General features: G+C 40.6%; 1 protein-coding gene across 1 annotated transcript in view; it reads left to right on the top strand.

The window, feature by feature from the left end:
• Nucleotides 1-26,418, top strand: part of cadps2 (Ca++-dependent secretion activator 2) — a 133,961-nt gene that overhangs the window by 60,768 nt on the left and 46,775 nt on the right. Inside the window, exons 9-14 of the mRNA XM_044036339.1 lie at nucleotides 1,358-1,424; nucleotides 2,879-2,987; nucleotides 3,496-3,696; nucleotides 12,781-12,917; nucleotides 20,379-20,566; nucleotides 26,240-26,341. Coding sequence (XP_043892274.1) covers nucleotides 1,358-1,424; nucleotides 2,879-2,987; nucleotides 3,496-3,696; nucleotides 12,781-12,917; nucleotides 20,379-20,566; nucleotides 26,240-26,341 — 804 coding nt within the window. The remainder of the gene's footprint in view (nucleotides 1-1,357; nucleotides 1,425-2,878; nucleotides 2,988-3,495; nucleotides 3,697-12,780; nucleotides 12,918-20,378; nucleotides 20,567-26,239; nucleotides 26,342-26,418) is intronic.

Genomic DNA, 26,418 nt, shown 5'->3' with positions numbered 1-26,418 from the left:
TATTCTAGGAATATCCGTAGGAACATTCAAAGCCTATTTGAATCCTTGCACTGATCTGTGCTTCACTATATTATCACAGTAGTCTACAAAGAGGTCTACATGTCTTGCAGTGTAAATAGAATAACATGTCAAAAATAGTTTTGATGTCCAGTAAATTCAGTTTTTTATCACATGAAGACACCAATCAAATTCTACTCACATCTCGAGAATATACATTATATATATTTTTTTTACAATATAAACATTGAACGTCAATGTGTGTCTTCAACAGTTGAGGTTTTTAAAAGTCATCTGTGTGTGTAGTGTAGTAAGTAGTGTAGAGCTACAACTAACGATTATTTTCAGAATCGATTAATCTGTTGATTATTTTCTCAATTAATCAATGAATCGTTTGGGCCATAAAATATCAGAAAACCTTAAAAAATGTTGATTGGTGTTCGTCAAACCTGGAAATGATGATGTTCTCAAATGTTTTGTTTTGTCTACAAACCAAAATGATTCCCTTTTAATGATTTCTTTGTTATCCAGACCAAAGAAATGTTCACCTTTAAGAAGCTTAAACAATGAGAAATCTTGTTTTAATCATGAAAAAAACTTCAAACCAATTATCGATGATCAAAATAGTTGCCGATTAATTTAGTAATCAATTAATAATCGATTAATTGTTTCAGCTATAAAGTAGTGTCCTATGTGCCTGTGACTAGGGAATAACAATTCAAATGTATTCTGATTGTTTTAGCCAAGACTATGCTACAGAATACTGTATTATTTACCAATTACATTTAAGTTCCCAACTTTCGGTGTTGGAAAGTTTATTCCTGATCATTGTTATAGATTCCTGTTAATTCCCTTGGGAAGTTTCCAATTTTGAAAATTGGGCTGAATTAATTTTGGCATCCTCAGGCTGTTTCACTGCCACACTGTCCTGACTTGCTTGAACTGAACGGAGCCATCGTTGATGCCATCAGTCACACTTGCACTAAAACAGGTCCAAATGTCTGCTGTGAAAAAGGGCAGCCGCGGCACACAGGTTGCATCCCACTGGTTTGGAAGTAAGAGCAAAATGCCTGAATCTATATTTCACTTTGTCATTATGGGTGTGGTGGACCCTCAAGTCCAAAGACATGAGGGTCAGGTTAACTAGTACAGGGTTTCCCAACCCTGGTCCTCAGGGAACACTGCGCTGCATGTTTTAGATGTTCTCCACTCCAACACACCTGATTCAGATGAACTGCTCAGAGTTTGATGATGAGCTGACAATTTGAATCCGGTGTTTTGGGAAACACTGAACTCTGAGTGGCCCTTCGGTATGCAAACGTTTTTCCTGTAAGTTGCTGTGATGTTCCTTGTGTCTCAGGTACCTGTACGCTCTGGGACAAAGACTCTGGAAACGCTGGAAAAGAAGATATTTTGTTCTTGTTCAGGTAACAAACTAGAAAAAATTGCTTTTATTTGTGATCAATTTGCAAATGGAGTCACTGCTGTTGGGAGAGGAAGGACTACAGGTTAAACTGTAGCAGTGTTGAAAATGATTTGACTCGGTGACTTTTTTTGAAAGATCTGGCAGATGTGAGAAAAAAAAACCAAAAAAAACATTAACTCTCAGCCTTTGCAGAAAACATGCAAATTGTCATTTTCAAACACTTTAATTTCCTCCTTTAATTTTGTAGCAGAGAGGCAGTCAAAAAAAACACAATTTAAGGTTATTACAGAAAATCATCTCACATCAGCCACTCTGTTTGAAAGGTTTGCACATCTCATCTGAGGACAAGAGATCTGCTGAAGCAAAATTAATTAAGTTTTGGTCTGTGAAATTCTCCTTCATACTTAATTTCCAATGTTATTTACTTTCCGAGCACTTAGTGATCAACTCGGGAGTCTGTGAGAGCAAAAGCAGACATTAAAATGAAAATGTTTTTCTTTGTGAAGCGTAGCTTTGGTTACCTACGCCTGACACTGAAAGTAGCCTAAAACCAGAGTATCACTTATATTTAGATTAGTCTGGTCGATGAAGTCAATGGTTTATTGACTCTTTGGTAACATTTCTAACATCCTCAAAGACTAGTTCTAACTCTGTGGGTTTAAAATGACAGAGTGGTAATGAAAGGACATTTTTAATTAGGGCTGCAACTAACTATTATTATTATTCTCGATTCTCGAGCAATTATTTGTTTGGTCTGTAAAAAAATGTTGGTGTTTCACAAAGCTCACAATGATGATTTTCTCCTGTTTTGTCCACTGACCATTATTCAGTTTTAATGATGTATTTATTATATGAGGCGGACAAACCTGAGAATATTCACATCTCGTTTGGGATCTTGTTTTAATCATTTGATAAAACACTCAAACCGATCACAATCGTCGGTGTTTAATTTAGTCATGACTTAATCATTGCAGCCCCATTTTTAGCCATATTAAACCTTCACCTGTTCCACCTTTTTATTATAAATGTGAAACAGATATTGCAACACTGCTGTATACAGCAGCAATTACATTAAAAAAAAAAACAGAGGGATACTTGGCGTGAGTACTGGACTGGCACAGGGTGTAATGTTGTTCTGCATCTGGTGGATGTGCAAATAAGAGACTTTACTTAGAAGCTTGGTTTCATTGATTAATTGATTGCAATATCGATTTCTGAAATAAAAACAACAAATGTGAATATTTTCTGGTTTCTTTGCTCTAAAGACTGAATAAATCAAGAGGTCATTTAAAGTGTCTGTTAGGACACATCCTTTAACAGTTGCCAGCCGTATGTGAAGTAAGGACAATGCTTGCTCAATAAAAGATAGCTGAACATGCTCCATGTGTAGTTTTAGGACTACTTGGGTGTCTGAAGTGTGGTATGGTTTTTCACTTTGTGGTCTCTGTCCTTCAGGTGAGTCAGTACACATTTGCCATGTGCAGCTACAGAGAGAAGAAGGCCGAGCCTCAGGAGCTGATGCAGCTGGAGGGCTACACTGTGGATTACTGTGATCCTCAGCCAGGTAGATGCCCCTCAGCTCTATTCTGTTAGCTTCTCCAACAGTTAAACATGGTCCCCCATTTGACACTCTGTTGTCAAGCTGGGGGCTTTAAAACATGTCTGCCAAGTAAGAAAATAAACAACTCAATAGTATATGTCCATTTATTCTTTGTAATACATCTGTCCATATATTTATTTCCATATTGCTACCTGTATGTTTTTTATTTATATTGCCATAGATTTATTTTTGCAGTTCCTTGTCTCTAAGTAAAAAGCAATTAGCAAACATAGATGAGCAATGAGCATCTATAAAAAAATGAATCTCAAAGACCGGGACATCATGAATGGGGAGTGGAGTGAGTTATTATTAAATAAAATAAAATAAAAATGTTCAGACGCATGAGCTGGTCTTTAGACTTTACAGTCTCACCAAGGCAGGTCTGCAGTTGAGTCCTATGAATGATCTGATCTGGACTGCATTTCGTTTGAAGCTTCTCACTTCTGAGTCTCTTTCTTCTCCTCCTCCTCAGGTCTTCAGGGTGGTCGAGTGTTTTTTAACGCGGTGAAGGAGGGCGACCTGGTGATGTTTGCCTGTGACGATGAGTCGGACCGAGTCCTGTGGGTTCAGGCCATGTACCGGGCCACGGGACAGTCCTACAAGCCAGTTCCACCTCTCCAGAACAAAACCACAAATTGCAGAGGAGGGATTCAGAAAGCCGCATCGCCTATCAGTAAGTTGTGGCCCTCATTGGCCCCACACAGTCATTGTGAAGCACTGAAGTGTGGGGTTTAGATGGACACACTGTAAATGTGGTACTTGGTAGGATGGTGGCTTATTTGTTGCTCTGCCTTTGTCAGCAATTTCACTGTGTGGGGAAAACTTTGGCAAAATACATCCCTACCCCCACCTTTGGCCCTTTTGCCCCTTGGCTGCTCTTTTTCTTTTTCTTGACTGGGTTGCAAAATTCTGCCTATCCTACTCTGCATCAGTGGTTGATGTCTTTCTGGCTTGTTGTGAATGCTGTGGTCATGTGTTGGTATGCCAGCTATAGACCCTAGTTTGAACATGATACTCGTAATGCAAATGTGTACAATGGTTAGTTGGAGCAAAGGTTTTGGGGTAATTCTCCCCCCCCTCACTCCTAAACCCCCTGACAGAACATAACAAAAAGGTCTCACCTTATGAATGGAACTGCTAATAATTGCAGAGAGCAGAAAGTCTCCTGATGTCTTTCAAACTGGAGTTATTTGAAAGTTTCAGTCTTGAAGATTAAACCTTTATTTCAATGGTATGCCTCTATTAACAGCTTCTACCCAGTTGTGTAGAATTTACCAACACATTTCTTGGCAAACTCTTTTAATTCATCACTGTTATACACAGATTTATAAGTGAGGTGCATCGGAAGTCATGGTCACTATCTCTGAGGCTTTTACACATCCTAAATCTTCCAAAAATGTCTTCAATTAAAGAGTTTTGTGGTTGTGACCTTTATTTTAAACTTTTCTTGGCATCAATTTTGCATACAAATTCTTTCTTACTTCTAAACTATAATTTTTTTACCTTACACTCCCAACCCTTATTTCACCTTCTCTTTTTTCTCTCCCCTTTATTCATCCACGTCTCTGTTTGCTTCATATTGGTGATCATGAAACCACGTTTTGCAAAAAGAAAACAGTGGAACTTTCCTTTAAGTTAGAGAGACAGAGGTTTTATTGCTGTGAGACAGAACAGACAAATAACAAGTGAAGAAAGAATGGTTGAAATAAAAGAAAAATGCATGAAGAGAAAAGGAGACAGACACAATGAGGGATGCTCACTAACCTTAAGTGAAAACAGTTAGTCCAACATTGTCTCTGTCAATCTTTTTCTGCATAGAGACTTTGATTGTCAGCCATAATAATACATCCATCCATGACAGAATTTCCCCAAGTTCATCCAGAAGTCAGAAAACTGTATGACTTTCATAGTATTTTAAAAAGCTCACTGTTTTCTAGACCTTCATCATACAAACTATATTTGAAAATGCAAAACCATCTTAAACAAGGTGTGGCTGCAAGTATGCGTGAGCGGAGTAACCTCTCTTTGTATTTGCTGACAGTGTCTTTAAAGGATTGATGTGTGCGATGTGTGCTTCTCATCACATTCCCTTAATGTTGGAGCCTTTTGCATAAAAAGAAAAAACATTCAGTAACAAGGAGATTCTCGCACACTGTCTGAACTTGTAAGAATACTTTCCCTGCTGCATCGTTTTGGCACTAGACCTTCACCAGGCAAGCGTGTGAGCCATCACCATTGGTTTAAGCAAAATGTGTTTTATTTGCGATGTTAAGTTTCAGGAGTAATAGTGCCTTCCCTCCTTTTGTTTACCACAGCACATTACTGAACAGATAAGGGTGCTCGCGACGATCGCATCGTTCAAACATACATACTGTGCTTTCACGACAGAGCAGCCTTTATTACTGTGTCAAGCACGACTATATACTATATGCAGTGATTTATGGGATACATATTTACCTCTCATAATAATATAATAATATAATAATAGAAATAATAATGATATATAATATGCTCCTTAACCTTTTTCCTTTTTAATTTTTTTGTTCTGAATTTAATATTTTCTGGTCATGATTAATCTTGTAGCTGAATCTTCTGGTCAAATCCGAGCCGTTCTGCTGCACTGTTCTCTGTATTGTTCAAAAACTACTTACATTTTCTGTTTTTTACTTTTTCTCCATATTTCCTCTGTTTTTCCTCACTCTGCTCCACTTGTCATTTCCTTTAAACTGATGTCATGTTTTTTTTTTTGTCCCCCTGTTTCTCCACACCATGTTGTTTTTGTTTTTGCTGCTCTTCATACAAATAATTGCATTTGTGATCTATATAAAGAGGTGCATCAGTGTCTGCATGTTTGCTGGTCAACTCCTCCCAGCTCAGCATTGTGACATGAAGAGCTTCACACTGAGAGCTGATTATGACGGTATTTGTGTAATGTAGTGCGATGGCGGCCTGTTCATTAGCATTTAATAGGAGAGACTGAAGAGTTAATGCCAAGAGGTGCTGACATGCTGTTTGCGGGTGGAAATAGATGGTGTCCCTGAAATAGCTCTTAACTGGGTGCTAAGTGCCACTCTGTGTGTGTGTGTGTGTGTGTGTGTGTGTGTGTGTGTGTGTGTGTGTGTGTGTGTGTGTGTGTGTGTGTGTGTGTGTGTGTGTGTGTGTGTGTGTGTGTGTGTGTGTGTGTGTGTGTGTGTGTGTGTGTGCGCGTGTGCGTGCGCGTGTGTAGCTATAATGGCTTTGACAGGAAGTTGTTTTTGCTTTAATAGCAATTGTATTGGCAAACCTGTATCTTCATCTTTGCTCATGAAAAGGAAAGGCTAACCACCGCACATGTACATACAGACACACATACACACCCACTCAAACAAAGACATGTTTTTGTAGGTCTGTCAAGTGATTTAAAAAAAAAAAAAAAATTAACAGATTAATTGCAAAATTGGCTGTGATTACTCACATCTATTCATCTTAGTACTGAAGCTTTTGATAATGGATTTTTATATGTTAATTCACAAAGAAATAACACAGTGGAAGCATATTTAGATACTGATCCTATTAGTATTTTATTATATATTCTCTCACAGAATGGAACTTGTGTGCATTTACACACTATATGCAGACAAGCAAACACTGGCCAACCTAAAGAGACATCAAGGCCGTTCAAAAAAGAAAAAGTAATTTCTTGTTTGTACTCGTATTATTATTGTGACGATCTCTTGTTTGAGTGCAAATGTGCTTGAAGTGCACTGTGACACTGAATATGTCAGTACTAATAGTTGAGCTGCTTGACCTGTGCTTACTCGAGCATCGTCTTCTTCTTCAGAAGATGTGCATATTCATCTGTAAAGTGTAAGACACGTCTCCTGATGTTATTGGCGTTATTATGCTCACATTGGCCACATTTAGACAAAGTATTGGTTAGCTTCTCGCTTATGTTTCATTACTGACTGAAATCCTACTTTTCCTGTCTTTTCCTGTGAAAATAGCAGTATTTCCTGATGTTCTAAGACAAGTATTTTGTACATATACACATAATTGTGAGGAAACAGGTGAATTAATGTGAACAGAGAGATCGCATCTCTCCTTTGTTGTTCATCCTGAGCCACAGACGAACAAAGAAGTGTGTCTGCAGATGCGTCTTGGAGCGCAATCAGGCAGTGTCAGATTTTATTGACTGTTGTGTGAGAACAATCAGTGAAGAGCTTTACAGGCTGAAGTTGTGTTGGAGGCTCATTCACAGCAGACAGCTGATAGTTATTGATGTCACTCTGCTGAACTATGCATGGACTATGACTTTATTTGCTTCTACCTCTACAACTGTCTCTACACAAAAGAAAAGCTTTTCAGGAAACATGAACATTTAAAAGTTGGAAGGACTATATTTCTTCATGATAGCACAGTCGTGAGGACATGGATGGCCCGATGGAGGATGCACAAAGCCCACAATAGACCATAGCCCTGTTTTCACCAAGTGCTAAGGTTAGATTCAGTTTGGTACGTCGCAGTTCTTTGCAGAGGCTCATGATTCACACATTCATTCAGTCAGTTTGCACTTGATGCAACAAAAGCTCTTTGGTAAGGGTTTAAAAAGGAAAGTGGATATTATTTTTGCCAGTTGTGAACAAAACTGTGTTAGTTTGCGGACTTTGTATGTTGATGGATGTTCATGGAAAAGCTACTGCCAAGAAAGGGGCTGGTACTGAGCGGTCCAAGAACAGAGTGAACATCAGTGCTGTGTTTGAACGGTGGCAACAAAAAGGACTGGAAAATGGTGGCTCTGTTTCCACTGGACCCTCAGGTTAACTTTGTCTTTGTGATCTTTTGAGAGTTTTTGTTGTTTTCCAGCATCACGTCATCATTTATCCAAAAAAGTCTGCTCTGGAGGCGTGGCTTCGGAGGGAAATCTGCAGAAAGGGGCTTAGATTTTTGAATTCAAAATATAGCTAACTGTTTTTAGACACAGCACAGCTGATCGTGTATTTATGTACCTCTGTCAAACTTTTCTCTTACTCATGTTTTGTCCATTTAAGCTGTTTGGTACAAGAAGCCTCACTCAGTCAGATGGAGGTTGATGGGCTTGTCCACCTTTATCTTCATCTCCGCTCGCCTCATCATCGCCATGCTCTGACGAACAGATCAAGTCAGATCCTCTTCCTCCGGTGCACCTGAAACTGAAACTCCCCGTGTCCTCCTCCTCCTTTTTAGTCTGCATCAATAACCTGCCATCAGCACCCACCTCCACTGCTCAGAGCAGCATGTCACATGGATATGACTGTCACTTTGACGATGGAGTGGAGCACAGACAAGATGGGTGTGAAGAGAGTATAGAAACACACACACACACACACAACTTTCTTCGTTTTACAGTCAAAAAATTAGGGTTTTTTTTTTACTGCACAGATTTTGACTACTTATTAAACCATGTTCGTTAGTTTGGCTGCACTGGTGCAGTTTTATGAGTGACTGCTGATTTAAAGACTTAAACCTTAAAGGCGGAACACATCTACGACTATAACAATTAACAATGATAATTGTAGTTTTTAATAACTCTATTGGGAATGCTGTCATATCAATTAAAAAAAGTGATTATAATTTCCTGGGGGGAAAATATTGTGTCCAATTTGGGAGATGCAAATTAGCTTCACTCATGGAAATGTTTCTCTAAACCCATATTCAAATAGTTTGAAATGAACTTCTGAATGCTATATTCTAACATCTAATTTATATATTTTACATGATTTTTAATTATAATGGTTGTTTACAAGGACTGATGTTGAAAATTAGTTTTGGCGAGTCACACCTGTACAGAGCGTGGTTACACTGCTTCAGCACCTGCAGTATTTTTCTATGCTTTTCCATTTCAAATTCAGAAATAATATTATATGCATTCATAGTATATAAACATTTGTCAAATGCTTGTATGAAGTAATATTTAGATATATTTATTTCAGGTTAAAGACATTAAAGGAATACGGCGCCTTTGGCAGCTTTTTTTTCTTTCGATTTTTCATTTTATTTGTGTGTATTTGTCACCTCGCGGATCACGACTGCTCATTGCTGTTTACGCCACTTTCTGCTACCGACGCTCTCCCTGAAAAGCGCAAACTCACAGGGGAGCCCAACAGTTCTGGTGAGCCCATGCTGGTTCCTGACATCATCAAAATAGGTATTTATTTATTTTTAGTTTTGATTTAGAAACCCCAAGAAATAGCATGTTTGGGTTGAAAATGGAGAAATCTCTTTGCATGTGAACTGATGAGAAACTGCTCCAAAAATACAAAGTGAAGAAACCTGGAGTAACAAATGCACCATCTGTGCCAGGAGCAGTGACATCCATCCATATTTTCTGTCACACACACACTTATTCACCCCTGGCGTGAACAGACACACACATACACAGGAGATAATAGCTGAAAGTTGGACTTGACATGGATCAACATCACCCCCCCACTGTCTGTCACCCAATCAATACTCCCCCTCCTTCCCCCTCCTCTTATTATCAGCACTAATCTATATCTCTTTGTCTCGTTTTCTTAAGAGTCACCTCCTTCACTCCCTGTCTTTTCTCTAAATTACATTAAGGACAATCCCATGTTTTGGAAATAACGAATGTAAAATGACCTACATCGGAATTGGACAGAGGGAAAGCAGGCCACAGGAGCCAAAGGGCAACCGGAGACAGAAAAGTGGGAGAGTCAGAAGAAAAGGAGACGGGAAGAAAAAGAGAGGCGCGTTGATTGGAAGATGATTGTGGAGATTTCACTTTCGCTGTTTTTTTTCCGTTTTGACAAAAGCGACAAAGAAAAGGAGGTGGGGGGTGATGGCCAAAACACAAATGTCTGAGAGTCCTTGCAGGCTTCTCTGCATCCACACAAAACATGGCAGCGTTGATGAAAAAGCGATCACTAATGCTTGTCTCAGGCACAAGGCCGCAGGCGTCGCAGGCATGGAAACAGCGCCGGCATTCTTCAGGGAGCCATGGTCTTTTGTGGGGCCATGTGTCACACTCTAAAACTTCCCATCCCGAAATGTACTCCAACAATAAATGCAGAGTGGAGAGTGTTAGGCTTTTCATTTGGCGGGGCCATTAACAGGAAGGACTGAAAGGACTGGAAATGGACCTAGGTTTGCTCAGGCCAGGACGCCCTGTGCCTCTTCTGCTTCTTTTATCTGTCTTGTTTTCTGTTGTTGCCTCCGACATTGACCCTGAAGCCTCGTTATTGTTGTCCGCTGAAGGCGCTCCATGGCCGAGCTGCAAGCAGAGTTCCACTGTACCACTGTGAGAAAAAGCCTGACTATACAACACCAGTCATTTTTAATCAATGTGCAACGCGGGGGTTTCTCGTTTTCCTTATTTAAAACGATCTGACAAAAAGACCTGAAGCGACGACAGTTTCATCAGGACCTGTCTGATATGTCTGAGTCACAGAGCTTTAGAGCTTTGCTTTTAAAAACAAGTTAGTGATCCACACTGTGGCACTGGGTCACTCAGTCCCACACACGTATAATGCTCCTGCCACATATGGTAGAACAGTGTTTCACTAAACCTAGAATACTGCATGGACAGCCACTTTCCCAGTTTGAGGGTTGCAGCCCCTGGCACTTCAAGTCTCAGGGCACCTCGAGCTTTGTTGTTTTTATGTCTGCCGTTGGCCACATGCTGTGATTATTGGCGTTTGGATTGGAATGATGTGACCAAAAGTCGGTCCTCTACATTAGCGAGCTGTGAGTTAAACTCACTCAACGTGTACATGTTATGCTCAAGTATTTTTGAATAAACCTGGTGTAAAATACCTTTTTCAGGGTAGATATTTGTTGCCATGAATTGTGGTCCATTAATTGTTGTGGTCAATGAAAATACCCGGGTGAAAACTGACATGTGGTTGTGGTGGAAATCTCATTGTCAAATTTTTGGATTATTTTAATCCAGATTTTCCTACTCACAGAGAAGATGGAGCAAAATCTGCACAGTTTATGTACTTTATGTGCAAGGTATTTTGGAATCACTGTGACCTTTTTTTTTTTTTAATCAAAACAATCCCAATTACTACAATTATAATAGAAATTGTGTCACACCCTGTCTTCAGATCCGTAATAAGCAACTCAATCAGTTGAAAATCATTCCCAGTGATGATCTAATCAGTTTCACGACTTGTTTTTTTTTTGTCCAACAAAGGACAAGTCAGAGATATCAAGTAGTTGGCACAACATGTTGAAGAATTTTACATCAGGTACTGCCGGTATCGCGCGGCTCTTTGGATGTTTTCGGTCAAACCCATCTGTCCCGGCAGTGTCAATAACCACGGCCATTTCTGCTTTAAGCTGTAAGGAGCGAGTGATGTGGTGTGATGAACCGCGGGCAGATTGTTTTTCTGAAGCTTGATCTCCTGCTGCAGTTGATCAGTCGTGTGTTGTTGTTTCTCGTCTCCCCGGCTGTATTTGACTCCACAAGTCTCCTCCAGTGTTGTCTGCATGTCATCCATGTTGGCGTGGAGTGTTATTGTCAGCTGACAGTTCTGACAGCTTCACAGAGAATCTGTAGCCAACCGAGGTGGGAACTATTAACCGCAGCACTGCCAATGTAGCTGTGTACGTGTGTGTGTGTTGGCACTTAAGTTCACGGCTGGGCTCAGAGAGGCGTGAATGACTGTAAATGGGAACAAATTATGATATCACCTCTTTGCTGTGGTTTAGCCATTTCTTTCTAACACCACCACCTCACACTATCAACTCTGGTTTCCCTCTATAGCATATCCTCAAAAACAGATGCCTATTAAGTTCTACAAAGAAAATCCTTAGAACACAAGCAACCAGCTGCAGCCTTAATGGTTGCAAAGAATGAGAAGCTTTAAAATGATCAGTCCTTTATGAAAACCTGTATTAAAAACTTTAACCGTCTGATATCATGAATGTGTCATTTTGGCCAGGTTTTTCTTTTTCACATAGAAAATCAGTGTATCTGATCCACAATGGACCATTTTCCTGGCGCTACATCAGGGAGCTTACGTCTGAAATTTTATTTAAAGGTAGATAATATTATGACAAACTAAATAAAAAACTAATTATTTTGAAATCTTCACTGTCAAATTACTTTATTTTTCTATTTCCTTTTCTTTGCATGACTTTTCCAGCAGCCTGGATGTTCACAGTGCAGCGTCCTGAGGTTCATGCTGAATTATTTTTATGTCTCAAAATATTGTTTTTAATCATAAAATATTTGACAGCTATTTACAGTAAATGACTCACTACTATTTGCATTGCTTTCACAGCGAATTACCTTGTAAGTGTGTATTTATAGTAAATTAGGTCATTTTACAGCAAATTACTGTAAATTGACAGCGCTTTACTGTAACCATGTAGCAAACTTCACAGGAGTAATACCATACAGTATACTACTGTGACTTGGCAGTATTTTTGTGCATGAATACTATATTTACCTGAATCACACTTCCAAAATAATCACTTCAGATGGTTTCACAATAAAACACAGAAATAAGTATTATAATTTTAATTATCACAGTTAAACCCTGGAAATAATTTACAGTGTAAATCCAGTGATGATGCTTAATTCCATCATGTCCTTAGTAAGACATGTTGTTGTTTGAATAGCTAAGGTGAACAAGTTTCTGGTCTTCAGTTGGAAGCATAACCAAGATCTTTCCCTTCTAACTTCAAATGAGACAGATTTCTCAACAGATTTCCCCAATGTTCCTCATTTTCTGTGTGTGTGTGTGTGTGTGTGTGTGTGTTTCCTGCTCAGGTCTGGATCCGTCTCAGCGTCAGGGAGTGGAGGGGTTGATCTCTGCAGCTCCGTGTCACTTCGACCACGCCACCCTGTTCAGCGTTTTACAGAAACACACTCTGCAGCACCGCATGAACGACTCCTTCTCCTGCCTGGTACGTTTGAACTAACGCGCCGTCTGACACGTCCGCAGTTTTTTTTTTTTCCTGCTGCACTTACACAGACATCAGCTCGCCACTGACGGTGTTCAGATTAGTGTTGAAGTTACATCAGGTTGCTTTCTGTTCTATAGTCAGTGTTCATGCAAAGTTTCTCTTAGAGCTAGTCTCTTGATGAGAGTTTTTTTAATCAAGATAAAATGTGTCACAACAGACAAAACAAAACACTTATTTTAACTTTTTTGACAACCCCTCAGCAAATCAGTCGTTAATGAAACCAAATAAACTAAATGTTGAACTTTAAAATAAATGCCTCTGAATATAAGAAATGATTTCCCTTAGAAACCCACTCTCTCTCCCTCCCTCCCTCCCTCCCTCCCTCTCCATCCCTCTCTCTCTGTTTAAGGCTGCAGGGCTCTCTCACACTGATTTAGGGGATAAACACTCTAATCAATACCTTCCAAATAGGATCATGACCCTCATGGACAACTGCTGGGGGGGTGAAACCTACATTTGTGAGTGGGGCGAAATGAGGGATTATTTGTTGTCTTGTGTTCGACTAAGCAAGAACCATGAAGCTCAAACAGTGCAGATATAATTCACATGCTCTTCTACGTTACACACTATGCCGTTGACACGGTGTGTCAAAAAAGGGCTTTTTGTCTGGTCAATGGTCTGCAGCTGTGATGAACCTGTACTAATGTTTAGCTCGTCAAGGCCAAAGCAGTCAACAACAGAAATTGAAAATACTGTATGTCATGCAGTACATAACTACCCGGCACAATTAACAAGTAGGTAGAAACCCGAGGGCAATATGACAGGTTTGATTGGTCAAAAGTGTTTTATTTTTAAAATAGAGATGGCACGATACCACCTACCAACACCCACATCTGTTCCTTACAGTCTTCTGAGTCATTATATGATGATGCTGATGCATTAATGACCTAACAAGAACCAAACAATTTGTAAAAAAAACATGCCCTCTGCTTAATGAAGCATTTACATGATATTTAGGGTTTAGGAATCATATCATCTAATGATGGACTTGAACCGGAGTGACTTTCTTTGGTCTTGGGCAGACTTGGAATTGGCTGAGACCTGCCCCCCAAAAATGCCCCTGCTGAGATTCTCTTACTTTCATTCCTGACACAAGATGGCAACAAAGAGGAGGAGGAAGCTGCTGCATTGTTTATGTGCCTCAGTGTGCATGATCATTTTACATGTGATCAACATATCCATTTAACGTTGATGTGGAAGCAACAGAAGTTGTATCATGGTTTTTTTCTTGTCCAGCTCAGATACCAGTCAGGTTCATCCAGGTTCGTCTACACTTCTCTGCAGGAAGCCAAAATCAAATCACAAGAGGCTCCTGCTGTGATTGTGTTGCCAATCATCAATATAATGATGGTACAGGACTAGCTTTACCGTGTCAGCTGCAGGGGATTGGGAAATATAATCAATTTAAAAACAAACAGGACATTTTCTACCTGTATACTACGCGTAAACCCTGATTTAGAACTATTAAAGTGGTGATTGAGTTCTGATTTCAGTCAGTCTGGTAAAGACTGGCTGCTGAAAGGAGGGAGGGCTCATTCTGACGGCCCTGAACACTACAGCAGAGAGCGGAATGAATTAATTTGGCTGTGTTTTCAAAAATATCCTCATGTCTGATGTAAATTGAATTTGCAGTCAAATTATATTCACTGCTGTTTTTCCCCATAGTATTTCATATACATTATATGTAATTGTTCCCAAAAACATTTTTTTCATGTCTGCAGGTTGTGTTTTTTAAATATTCATTTTTTGTGGTCACCCATTATTTCAAGTTTCTTGAATACATTGTCTAGTCTTTTATCCTGAATGATCTGCGTGTGCATTTTATGTGTAATTTTAAATGGTCAATGGGCTAGAACTTAAGATCACTGATATTTTTCTCAAATTATTACCAAGGAGTAACAGCAAGAAGTCCATATTTGTCTTGTGTGAAATACTGAAATAACTCTTGATTGGGGTTAAACGTGTCCTTTAAAACTGAATGAAGACTTGAAAACTCTCCAGTGAAACACAAACTGAGGCGGATCTTAAAGAGTCCGCTCATCCTGACATGTGCGGCGCTGTGTTCTAGTCTTTGAAAAAGCAGCGGAAAGAGGAGATGTTCACTGATGTGACATCTGTGCTTCTTTCATTTCTCTACCTGCCTCACCAGGACGCCTTCCAACTCTGCAATTAGACCGAACCATTCACACTGGCCCTCCAGCTCTTCTCTCCTCAGCCTTTTGTTCAAACTCGCAGGCTTTGTGTTCCAACCTGAGCCCTTTTCACCAAACACTCAGAGAAAAGGCCAGTGCCTGTGTGTGGGGGACATCTGTTGAGAAGTGGCTTGGATTTATGTCACAGACGGGGTCATATTTTATTCAGAAAGAGTTGAACCCAGCGACAACAACAACAGTAATTAGGCAGAACCTTGGTTTGTAGTAAGAGCCCAGAGTCCTGTTAACTGGACAGGAGAAGTTCCCACTGGCGACTGAAGGGTCAAAGAGCCTCAGTGAAGCTGCTGGTGGAGTGTTGAGGTTCACCTGCAGTGAGTTTCTTGAATAATCTTAATCCAAATGAATTGTGCAGTACTAATAAAGCAACGTATATTGAAATCAAGAGAAGCCAAAAGAAATCAATCAAACAACTGATATCCCATGTATTCAATCACTTTAGTTTTAGTTGATGAATGTGTGAGGACCAATAAGTTGTAAAGAGTCAGTAGAGGTGAGAATATACAGACTATACGTTTATCAGATGCCAAAAACACTGGACAGCACTTTCAGTGGAATTACGGGGACTTTTCCTTTTGGCCTGAGGGCAGAACTGGCTTATAACAATAAAAACATTTTTTTTAAAGTCAGTTAGTCTTTTCAAAACTTACAGTAATGACTGTCCTTTCTCATCTTAATAGAGAGTCCAGGAAGTGGAAGTGAAAATAAGGCACTCGGATGTAGAAGAATATAAAACTCCCTTTATTTATTTCTGGATAGCAAGTCAACAGTATCCATCAGGTCACACGTGTAGTTACCCAGGGTCACGTGTCTTACATACACACCCTTTTGTTTCCTATGCACCTTTGAATTTTTCAAAGAACAGAAAAGATTAAAGACTTTTGTTTTAATTAAAGAAAAAGGTTTAAAGTCAGCAGCCGGTCAGCGTCCAAGGACGCCGACCCCCGCCTTCCTGCACCTTCAGTAAACCACCGGCCATTGAAGCAGAAGGAAAAAGGTCATGAGATCATGGCCAATGAGCAGTGAACTGGACATCTTAAGACCAATATTTACCTCTCCACAAACATACAGTAGCTCTGGCCCGCTCCGGTCTCCTGTCCTTTAGTCTGGAGACCTTTCAAACGCCTTTGTCTCCACCTTTACTGGTGGAGGACGCAGGTGTCATACTCCCATCAGTCCTGACAGTGTCTTGTTTTCAAATGAACTTCCTGTGGAGCCATACCATTATTCACTCCTAATAAAATTACTCAGATGGATGCATGCAGACACTTTGGGCCTCCCTGATTGCATTCATCTACTGACCTTAAAGGGGGGAAAAAAACAAGCCATGCAGCAAATGTTGGGGTATTTTACAGCATAAAAATTCCCCTTTATTTTATGTTTATGAGCATATCCTCCACTTATCAGTAGATTCTAGATAACAACAACACTGAACTGTGGATTGTCCCTGATGTACCATCATTGTTTGAGTGTATGAATGGGTGCATTGTTTCTTTACCTACAATATATAAGCTTCATGTCACTTAATGTCTTTAAATTAAAATGAACTGTGCTTATGAAGTGTTAACCAGTAATTATTTGGCGGCCCCCACGTATAGTCTCGTCCTCCGTGTGTACATACAGTGTCTTGCAATTGTCCTCAGAAATGAAGTATCTATGTGTGTTGAACTTTTTCTATAACATTCAATGTTTGGATGATATTTTCACCAAGGCTGTGAAAGATTTTACACCATGAAAATAGATTTTATATATATATATATACCACTGTTATGTTTCTTATTGTAACATAAGTCAAACAATTACTCTGTGTGCGTACTCAAAAGGTCAAGTATAACAGTTTAATATCAGAGCGTGAGGTGTAGAAACCTCCAAATAACCATGGCAACAACAACACTGCTGCTTCAGGTCGTCTTTCGCTGTCACCTGACTCTTGAACCTAAAATAACGATAAGACTACGAGGAACTTGTTTCACCTCCTTACATTGTTTTTACATTGTTGTCTTGAATCCAGAGCTCCGGTTCTAGCCTGCTGTGAAGTCCTGCTAATCCCCAGGTCGCTTGTTGACAGCACTGTCTGCCCATACGAGGACACCTGTGTCTCCAGTGTCGCTGGTGAGCAGGAGACAGTCTGCGGTTGTTAATGAAGAAACTGATTTTCCGTAGATCATGTTAATGGCACAGTACATACATGCTGCCAGAGTGGGAGCAATGCTTGTCTAGTTGCTCATGAAACCAGGATCTATGGAAGGAATTGATCGTGCTTGCTTTTCTTAATGGCTAAATTTGGCTTACAGTCGTAAACACTCATTACACAACAAATGAGACTAAATTGTTGACTGGAGATCAGCATGGATATTCAATTATTTGTTTGATTATAAAAGTAGATGAGTTATTGTGACAAAATGATGTCTAATGTAGGAACACAGTTTAAAGCCTGACAAGCCTGGAGCACTCATGTGGTTTTCCTCCCTCATTAAGGCCACAGTGAATGTAGTTTGAAAAAACCAGCTCACTTGAAACAAACTTTACAGTTATGTACCGTTTTTTTATTTTCACATCATCTTTTCAATGGCTCCTTTTCAAAAAACAGTTGGAGAAACCAGTGGGTCACCGTTTCATTGTCATTCAAGCAAATACAGATTTCTGTCTTTTTTTTTTATTTACATTTATTGAGACATAGTCTGTTTTAATCCCGATCTTTGCATTGTTTATAAACCCATCATCGCCCCTTATCAACAGGGTAAGGGAATGGTTTCTGACCTTTCCACTTCTGAATAACTGGGCAACAGGGTAAGGGAATGGTTTCTGACCTTTCTTTTTTTTCACTTCTGAATAACTGGGCATGAAAATAGAAAAGTGCTGTTCATGTCATGTAGTCTCACGTGGCAAACTGGCAACTCTCTTACTGTTCGGGTCAGAAGATTTTTTTTTTTTTGGACCCAAAAGTGGTTTTCCTGTGCCAAAAAAAGGGGGATTCTGAACCACCATGATAAAGACTCCTCGGCATCTCCCTCTCAGCTGTGTGTCAGGCGTTTGCACACAGGTGATGAGCAGCCAGCCGAGGTGTTTGCCGCTCCAAAAACCGCATGCTGCTCCCTCTTTTACCGGGTTGTGTCATTTCTCGGAGGGAGGTGGTAGATAGAGATGTGCATGCTCGGCTGACTGAGCTAACGAGGCAGTCGGCTTGTTAGCTGCTAATTGAGCGGTCAGCGCCAAGACTGGAGTTCGCCATCTGTTTGTCACAGAGGAACATCTTGTCGCATCACGCTCGTCAGCGGGGCCCCCTCCCTTTTTTTCTGTGGTGTGATATTAATAGCTCAAGCTCACAGACGGAGGAAAAAGATAAGAAAGACACTGGAGACAAATGACAAACAAACTCAAGACTGTAAAGAAGGGAGCAGTGGGGGACTGAGCAGTGGGAGGAGCTGGATGGGGAGGAGGTGGAGGAAGAGTGGCACTAAAAGGCTTCCAGAGAACTGCCAGGTCCAGTTCACCCCGACAGGCAGTGTGTGGGCTAGATTCTCAAAAATAACTTCAATCACTGTCGATTTTAAATTCTGTAGCCAAGACGTTGCATGAAACCACTCAACTTTTATGGCCATTTTTATTCTGATTTGTCAAATAATTTGAACAAATTAAGATGCTCAACAGTGTGTAGAAACCTTAAACTTATAGCCGATGCTTTTTATTTGAAAAAACATTTAAAAAAAAAATATATATATATATACCAGAGGTACCTTTTGTCACCATTGTTACACTAATAAAGTGATTATAGTTCTCTTGAGGTTATGGATAAAGAAACAATCAGTGTTCATGTGTTTTAAAAGTCCCACCCATCCTTTACCACATCTTCAATAGGATTTTCAGAATTTGAACAGGAATATGTTGAAGTTACATCTCTGGTGTATCTGCTGGTATTAAAACAAATACTGCAGTTAATCTGAAAAAGGAGCTGGTCCTGCAGGACCTCTTCTCTCTTGGGTCGCCTGTTGCCGGGTGGAGAGCCACGACTGTCAGACAGAGGAGGTGTGTGTGTGTGTGTGTGTGTGTGTGTGTGTGTGTGTGTGTGTGTGTGTGTGTGTGTGTGTGTGTGTGTGTGTGTGTGTGTGTGTGTGTGTGTGTGTGTGTGTGTGTGTGTGTGTGTGTGTGTGTGTGTGTGTGCGCGTGCGCGTGTGTGTGGCAGCAGCTCAGTGGAGGTGCTAATTTGTTGATGTTCCTTCCGTGAGGAATCTTAATTAGTGATGTAAGTTTCATGCCTAATTTAGTGATTAAATGCAGGATGAATGAACTAATGAACTTGCCGGGGTGTTCCACTCTTTCCACACCTTTTTTTTTTTTTTACTCTAGCAAAGAATTAATAGCTGAAGGGTTAACCTTTACACACCTCTGTTTAATTATGTTAAGAACTATTGAGGACTTTTATAGAGTTTGCAGGGCCAAAAGGTGACCAGTATTGGTTTGTGTCTGTTAACGTGCAAGAGTCTTCCGAGTTATTTTTTCAGGACAGCTGGAGTACAAACCAAACTGCTATGAAAGTATTAAAACTTTATTAATACGCTTTTATTATTTCTAGGCATTTTGAAAGAGGACACTGAGATAACATGTCTGATACATAAGGGGATATTAACCCACAATTTTGGAATCTTAATAGGAGGAGTCTCTCTCTCTCCGACATTGTGTGAGGATGGCGATCAACAGCTTGTCTGCAGAACTGAGATAAAATGATAAATCGCAGGTGAAACAGCCCTGTGCAACGAGGCTTGTGAGGGGGAAGTGAACTCATACTCATCACCTATTTTTTCCAAACACCATCATTCAATTCTTGTCTTCAGATGAGAAATGATTGTGGGTAATCTTATTCTTTTTAGCTTCTTTGTTCAGTAGTAAAATGGCAATATACAGTATCAGGGCTGGGTATTGCTATTGATTTCTTGAATACGTTTGGTTTAGATTTACCAGGTCCCTGTTTAATTTCATTTCTGATCAAATTCCATATCAATATGGCTATGAAAGAGATTTTGCAATTTTGTGTAGTTTTGGTGTTTAATAGATTTACAGGCTAGAGTCTCCTTCCACTTCCTCCCTTATTTCTGAACATCTGGCTCTAATGGCTGTCTTGAACACCAGAGAGATGTATGCGGAACTGACCGGTCAGGTGTGTGTGTGTGTGTGTGTTTTGTTTTTCCTTCAGGGTTGGTTCAGTCCTGGTCAGGTGTTCGTCCTGGACGAATACTGCGCGCGGTACGGCGTCCGAGGTTGCCACCGTCACCTGAGCTACCTGAAGGGTTTGATGGACTATTCGGAGAACAGCACACTGGTTGACCCCATGCTGCTGCACTACAGCTATGCCTTCTGCGTCTCCCACGTCCACGGGAACAGGTACACCAGCCCACACAGCTGTAAGAATCGCAGCAGGGATTCAAGCAAACACACGTCCCATCCATCACTGTTGAAATCCAGATGTTGGATCCCTTAGTAGAACAACTTTGCTGTACATGCCAATATAACATGTTTGTTTATTTGTTTGTGGCTGGGAAGCCACTGAAGGTTCTCATCAATATTTCATTTTAACTGGGCTCTGGGGCTTTAAGCAATCCCAGATTTTTCCCCATCCTATTACATGTGTAGAAGACAACTAATTTACCCAAGGCTGTCCATCTCCTCAACTCATATCCACTAAACCTATTTTATATTGTCATTATTTTAAACTGACACCAACTTGCACCTTGCACGCGTCTCTTAACTCCCGTTGCAGTCGAGTCATTTCCTACAGATGATTCAAGACTTTATTCCACTTGAACATAAAGATTTTTGCCCACTACCACTTGCAGAGCGACTGATGCTCAAATTTTTCTTGAGTGGACTGCAAGGGCAGCACAGTTTTCGCAACCTTCAGGCCCCCGTTCGTCAGCAGGAAACTCCCAGATATGAGCAACAGAAGTGTCTTTTAGCCACTTGTTGGCATCAGCGCCGCTCCAGCAGTTCAGTTCTCCACTTCACTCCCAGAAGCCCCTGCTTGACTCCCTGGCTTGTAATTACTGATATATGTGCTTTCTCTCTTTGTCGACTCATTTAGTCAATTAGAAAGCATAATGATTAGCTTCTCCAGCTAATCGCCACATATAAATTGGGGGGGATAACTGGAATTGGCTTTTTGTCAGTTGGAGCTCTAATTTGAATAATTGATGCCCATTCAGGGCTCCTGGAGCTGCCTGAGTGGGTGTGGATGGGAAAAAGAGGTTTTTGGATGGCTGGCAGACTCGGAGGTGGAAAAAAAAAAACTTAATTACAGAACTCGGGTTTCCCTGGAGGGCTGCTCGACAAGATGTAACTACAACAGGAGACAGATAGGACAAAAAGAGACGCCACCGACTGATCAGCAGGAGAGTACTTGACTAATAATTCAAGGCGATATTTTCAGAATATATCAGTGTTTGCCTTTAACAGAACTCTCGTTTCAAACTGAGGGAAACGTGTCGGCTCATGTTTTGTGAGAGAGATGTTTAAACCTTTGTGGATGGGGGCACAAAGTTGAATTTCAGATGAATTGACACCTAAAACTTTGGTTAAATTTTTATTTTTTTTTTATTCCTGTCAGTGTCACCATACTTTTTTTAATCAGAAATGTAAAGGCTTTCAGCAGCAGCTGCAGGCTTTGGCAAAAATTCAGAGGTGATTTTTGATGCCCCATCCATAGCTACATTAAGTTGATAATAAATGATAACGGAGTAGAAAAAAATCATTCATTCAGTCAGACAGTTTGAAGCAGGTCCTGTTCGTTTGTAAACAGTGCCAACTGTGTGCATTTGCTTATATGATAATTTTATTGCATCCAAAGCAAGCATTTTATTAGATATATTATCAGAACTCCATAGCCAAATCTTGCATTGACTGGATAAATGCTTGAAAAACATTACACATTTCTCCTCTCGGTATTTTGTGAGAAATCAGTCAAACTGAACAGCCTTAGCTTCTGTAAAGAACAGTTTTTACTACACGTAATCCTCACCCACTGGATGCAGCAGTAAAACATTTCCAAGTGAAGTGCTCAGAAGAAGTCTCTTGTCTCTGCAGCAGATTGGAAATGCACTTTTTTATTGTGTGTGCCTTTCACTCTGCGTCTGTTCTTTCGTGGTCATCTCAAAGTGGCAGCTGGAAATAACAACAATGCCTGTGGAAGGTATCACGTCTCAATCTGAGTCAGACGCTGGCGACTCAGTGGAACCAGATAATTAACTACATTACAAAAGCATGTTTAAAAATAAATGCAACCAAGAAGCATCTGAGATCTTTTGTTGCTCCCATGATTCACCACATCTGCAAGTGCTGTTTCTCCCCCCGTGACTGACAGCGGTGGCGCTGTATTTATACTGTAAACGCTGTAAAAGGTGTATTAACAGCATCTGGGCAGATTGTAACCAGGACTGGACAGTTGTTGTTTGCTGCGGAGTTTGATGGAACAAACAAACGGATGCAGGTGAAGGAACCGTGACTCTTGGACTCATCTTGTGCAGCTCTGTGACAGTTTGATGAGTCGGGTGTGGTTGAACTGAGATCAGGGTTAAAGGAGCATTAGCAGAGCTCGGAGGGATGGACGCTCGTCCCCCTCTCACCTGTCACCTTGGATCTTCTCCTGTCTGAGCCATCCACACCACGCCGACATGGGATGTGACAGAATCTTTTACCCCCCCCCCAACCATTCACACAACAGAGCCCCCATCTCCAGGGAGGTGACACACACGATCACCTGCCACTCAGCTTCATCTCCTTTCCACACCTCTTGAGGTGAAGTGGCGTCCACACCCGGTGCCCTGCCACGGCGCTCGGCGAGCACCACTCACGACGACTCTCGTCAACCGACATCAGAACCAAACAGCTGCAGGCCGATATGGTGCTCGTCGTTTACACGTTGAGTGTAAACAGTCTAACCTGAGTCTACAGACCCCCCCCTCCTCCTCTTCCTCCCTCCTCTTCGTCTCCCCCACCCCCACCCTGAAGCTCCACTGACAGCAGCCGTGGCTCCAACATGCTCGCTTCATTTAGCGGCAACAATGTGTCTGAAGCTCGACAAGCTGTCGCATCCCTCCCCACGCATGAACAAGCATCTGAGTGGATTTAATGGCAGAGTGAAGAGCGATACCAAACAGCTCACTCTGCTCTGCTCTGCGTTTCACATTTGGCTTCTCGCCAACTTGTTCCTTGTCTGATTAGTTTCCTGTCACAGTTTGACTCAGAGGAAGTTCAGAGGATGACTGACCGTTGCAGGAGAATGCTTTGTTTTGCGTACATATACAGTGTATATTGTGAGGAACTTCTCAATGAGCTGCTTGTGAGAAACACAATGTTTTTTGAGCTTCCATCACATGGAGTTTGCTGATTTGTGTGTAAATCTTTTCAAAAGTTTTGAATCCTGGGAAAAAAGAAAACGTGTCCACTCAAGTAGTGCATTCATGTACAACTGTAAAATGATTAGTGTTGTCACTTTACAGCTGACATTCTTTATATACATGACTATTGTAATTCATTTCATATTTGTTTCATTATTTATTTATGTGTTTTAAATAAGCAGAACCTGCTTTTTTTCCCCTTGGGAAAGTTTGTGGATGTAAAATATTAAGTTTTGGTTTGGAGAGTTAACTGCTTGATGAAATCATTTTCTTGATGAAATAATATGTTGTGGGCCACAGTGTTTAAAAGTAACAGTGAGCTGCAAAAGTGTCAGTGTCAGTCATTTTTCTCTTCCGTCACCTCGTGATCTGCTGATCACTGAAACCAAATCTGATAGACAGAAGTGGTGAAAGACATCTGCTGTAGTCTCCGTTTGTGTGTGTGTGTGTGTGTGTGTGTGTGTGAGGGAGAGCGAGAGAGCCTTGTTCAACATGAACGTGACACACACTGCTTACCCCACCCTGAGGACTCTGCTGTGTTCCCGAAAGATGAACTGGTGCTTGTTAAATAGGGGGCTTTGGGAAGTGTCGGGGGTGTGAGGGTAATGAATTGACAGATTTGGGGAACAACAGGGTTTAGAAGTTGTGCTGACAAGTGCTGTTGTGCAGGGAGAGCTGCCTCTTATTACCGGATGAATTGAGAGGAGTGGAGCTGAAGATGCGTCGTCGTTCTCGCACAATACGTGACGACTTCCTGTTGTCATCCTGCATCTCATCTATGGCCTTCGCACTCTTAACAACAGCCTGTCTGAGGAAATAGCACGGGGACTTTCAAATAAACCTGTAGGACAAACTGAGCGCATTATAATAATTAGTATCATTTTTAAATGTTTTGTTGTGCTTAGTGTTTTATATTCATTAATTGCAATGAAATCCAATTTATCTTTTAAAATATCTTCACTTAAAATGGTTTAGGTTTATAATATAATTCATTTTACTGTAGTTGATTGTACTTTACCTTTTATGTCTTTAATATTATCCATGCAACTATATTTTATTTTATCCTTTTTGTTCTTCAAATTATATAAATATATAATTCATTTTTCTGTCATTATATTATTTCTTTTTATCAAATTGTATTATATACTGTATCTGTGGGATTTAATTTAAAGATGATATTTTAATTATTGGTTTTGGGATGGCGCACACGTATAATACATATTATACGTCTAATGCATTATTATTGTCATTGTCATTGAGGCACTTGTCTAGTTAAAGTGTTCTCGTTGTACTGATCGCGATGGACGTGCAGCCGGGATGGTTCAGTGTCTTCTTCTTCTCACCTGCCGCTCGTCCTTTCTCGTCACATTTTTATTCTCAATTCAGAAACGTGCTGCGATGAGCTGAGCGAAGTTGTTGGTAGTCAAGGCACAGTGGTCCGGTGCTGAACCAGTGAAGTCTTTTATAAGAACAACTCATTAACAGACAACCTCCCCGCTTCTTCCCTCTGGCGACTGCGAGTGCCGTTTAGAGAGGGTGCTTTTCTCTTTCAGCTGCACAGAGAAAGCCCACAAAGTCAAGGCTGGTCGCTCTGGGTCCTGATTGCATTTTTTCCCCTTTTTTGCCAGAGTGCCTATTCAGACAAAGGCAAGAAGGGAATGAAAGCTTTACAAACATTAATGAAGCCCTCAGCTAACAGTTTTTTCTTTGTTGACTCTCCTCCTGTTGGCCGTGTGAGTTGTGGAGGAGGAAGAGGAGCCTGAGCAGCTCTCTGTTTGATTGGTTGACTTTGAGGTCAGCGTGGAGAGTTTGGCTGCTCGACCAGTTAGTTTGGTGAAAACAAGCAGTCAAACTTTGAGTGGGAAAGAAAAAAAAAAAAGAGCCCGGCCTATTTTCTAAGGCTTCACAAGCAATAGGAAATTTCTTGGTATTTGTAGTGAAAATGCAGGATATTTTGGTTTCTTAAACAATGGAATAAGCCATTGTTGTACCCGAACTGAAAAGAGAACTATATGAATTGATAATTTTTACATTATTACATTTCAGAACAACATGTTGACTCTGTCATGTTCTGTCTGTTTTATTTAAGTGTATTTATTCATGTGTTTAAGAAAGGGACAAGTTCAGAAGAACCGCGACAGCACAACAGAAGCGACACCCCCCCGCGCGTCCTCCCCCCGATTCTCTGTACAGACGTGTTCAGCCGCAGCTAATTTCCTACAGTTCCTTTGATGGCTACCAATAATTACATGTCATCATAAAAAAATATAACATGTAGTAATATATTAGCAGAAAGTTAAAAAAACGATCAAAACAGTAACTAAACACAGAAACATACAGTCCATTGGATCAGAACAAAATAAAACAGATTAAGGCTACATCATGAACTGAAATGCTCATCATGCAATTGTATATAGACACATTTAACAGATGGTGTCTTGAGTGCAGCTCTGGCCAGGTTTTATCTATGACTCTGAACATTTGGACGTGTCTTAGAAACTGCTGCTCCTGGGAAAACATACTGATAAGAGTTTATTTTGACCTATTAAAGGTTTGTGCTGACCGCCACTTAAAAAGATGAACTAATGGTCTCATATCCTCACATTCCCACATTTGGTTAAGATGGAAGTGGACTGACTGTGTCCTGTGTGTTTTGTTTTTCCAGGCCTGATGGGATGGGGACTGTGACCGCAGAGGAGAAGGAGGAGTTTGAGGCCATCAGAAGTCGTCTCATGGCTCTGCTAGAGTATCAGATCACACATTTTAGGTATGACCGCCGTCTCATCAGACTTGAAATCTTGTGCATGTCGTCGGGTTTCGTGATTGGAAACTACTCCGCAAACT

The sequence above is a fragment of the Solea senegalensis genome, linkage group LG10 (genome assembly GCF_019176455.1).
Source record: "Solea senegalensis isolate Sse05_10M linkage group LG10, IFAPA_SoseM_1, whole genome shotgun sequence".
Taxonomy (NCBI): Eukaryota; Metazoa; Chordata; class Actinopteri; order Pleuronectiformes; family Soleidae; genus Solea; species Solea senegalensis.
The sequence above is the reverse complement of the archived record's forward strand: the minus strand, read 5'-3'. Positions and strand labels throughout refer to the sequence as shown.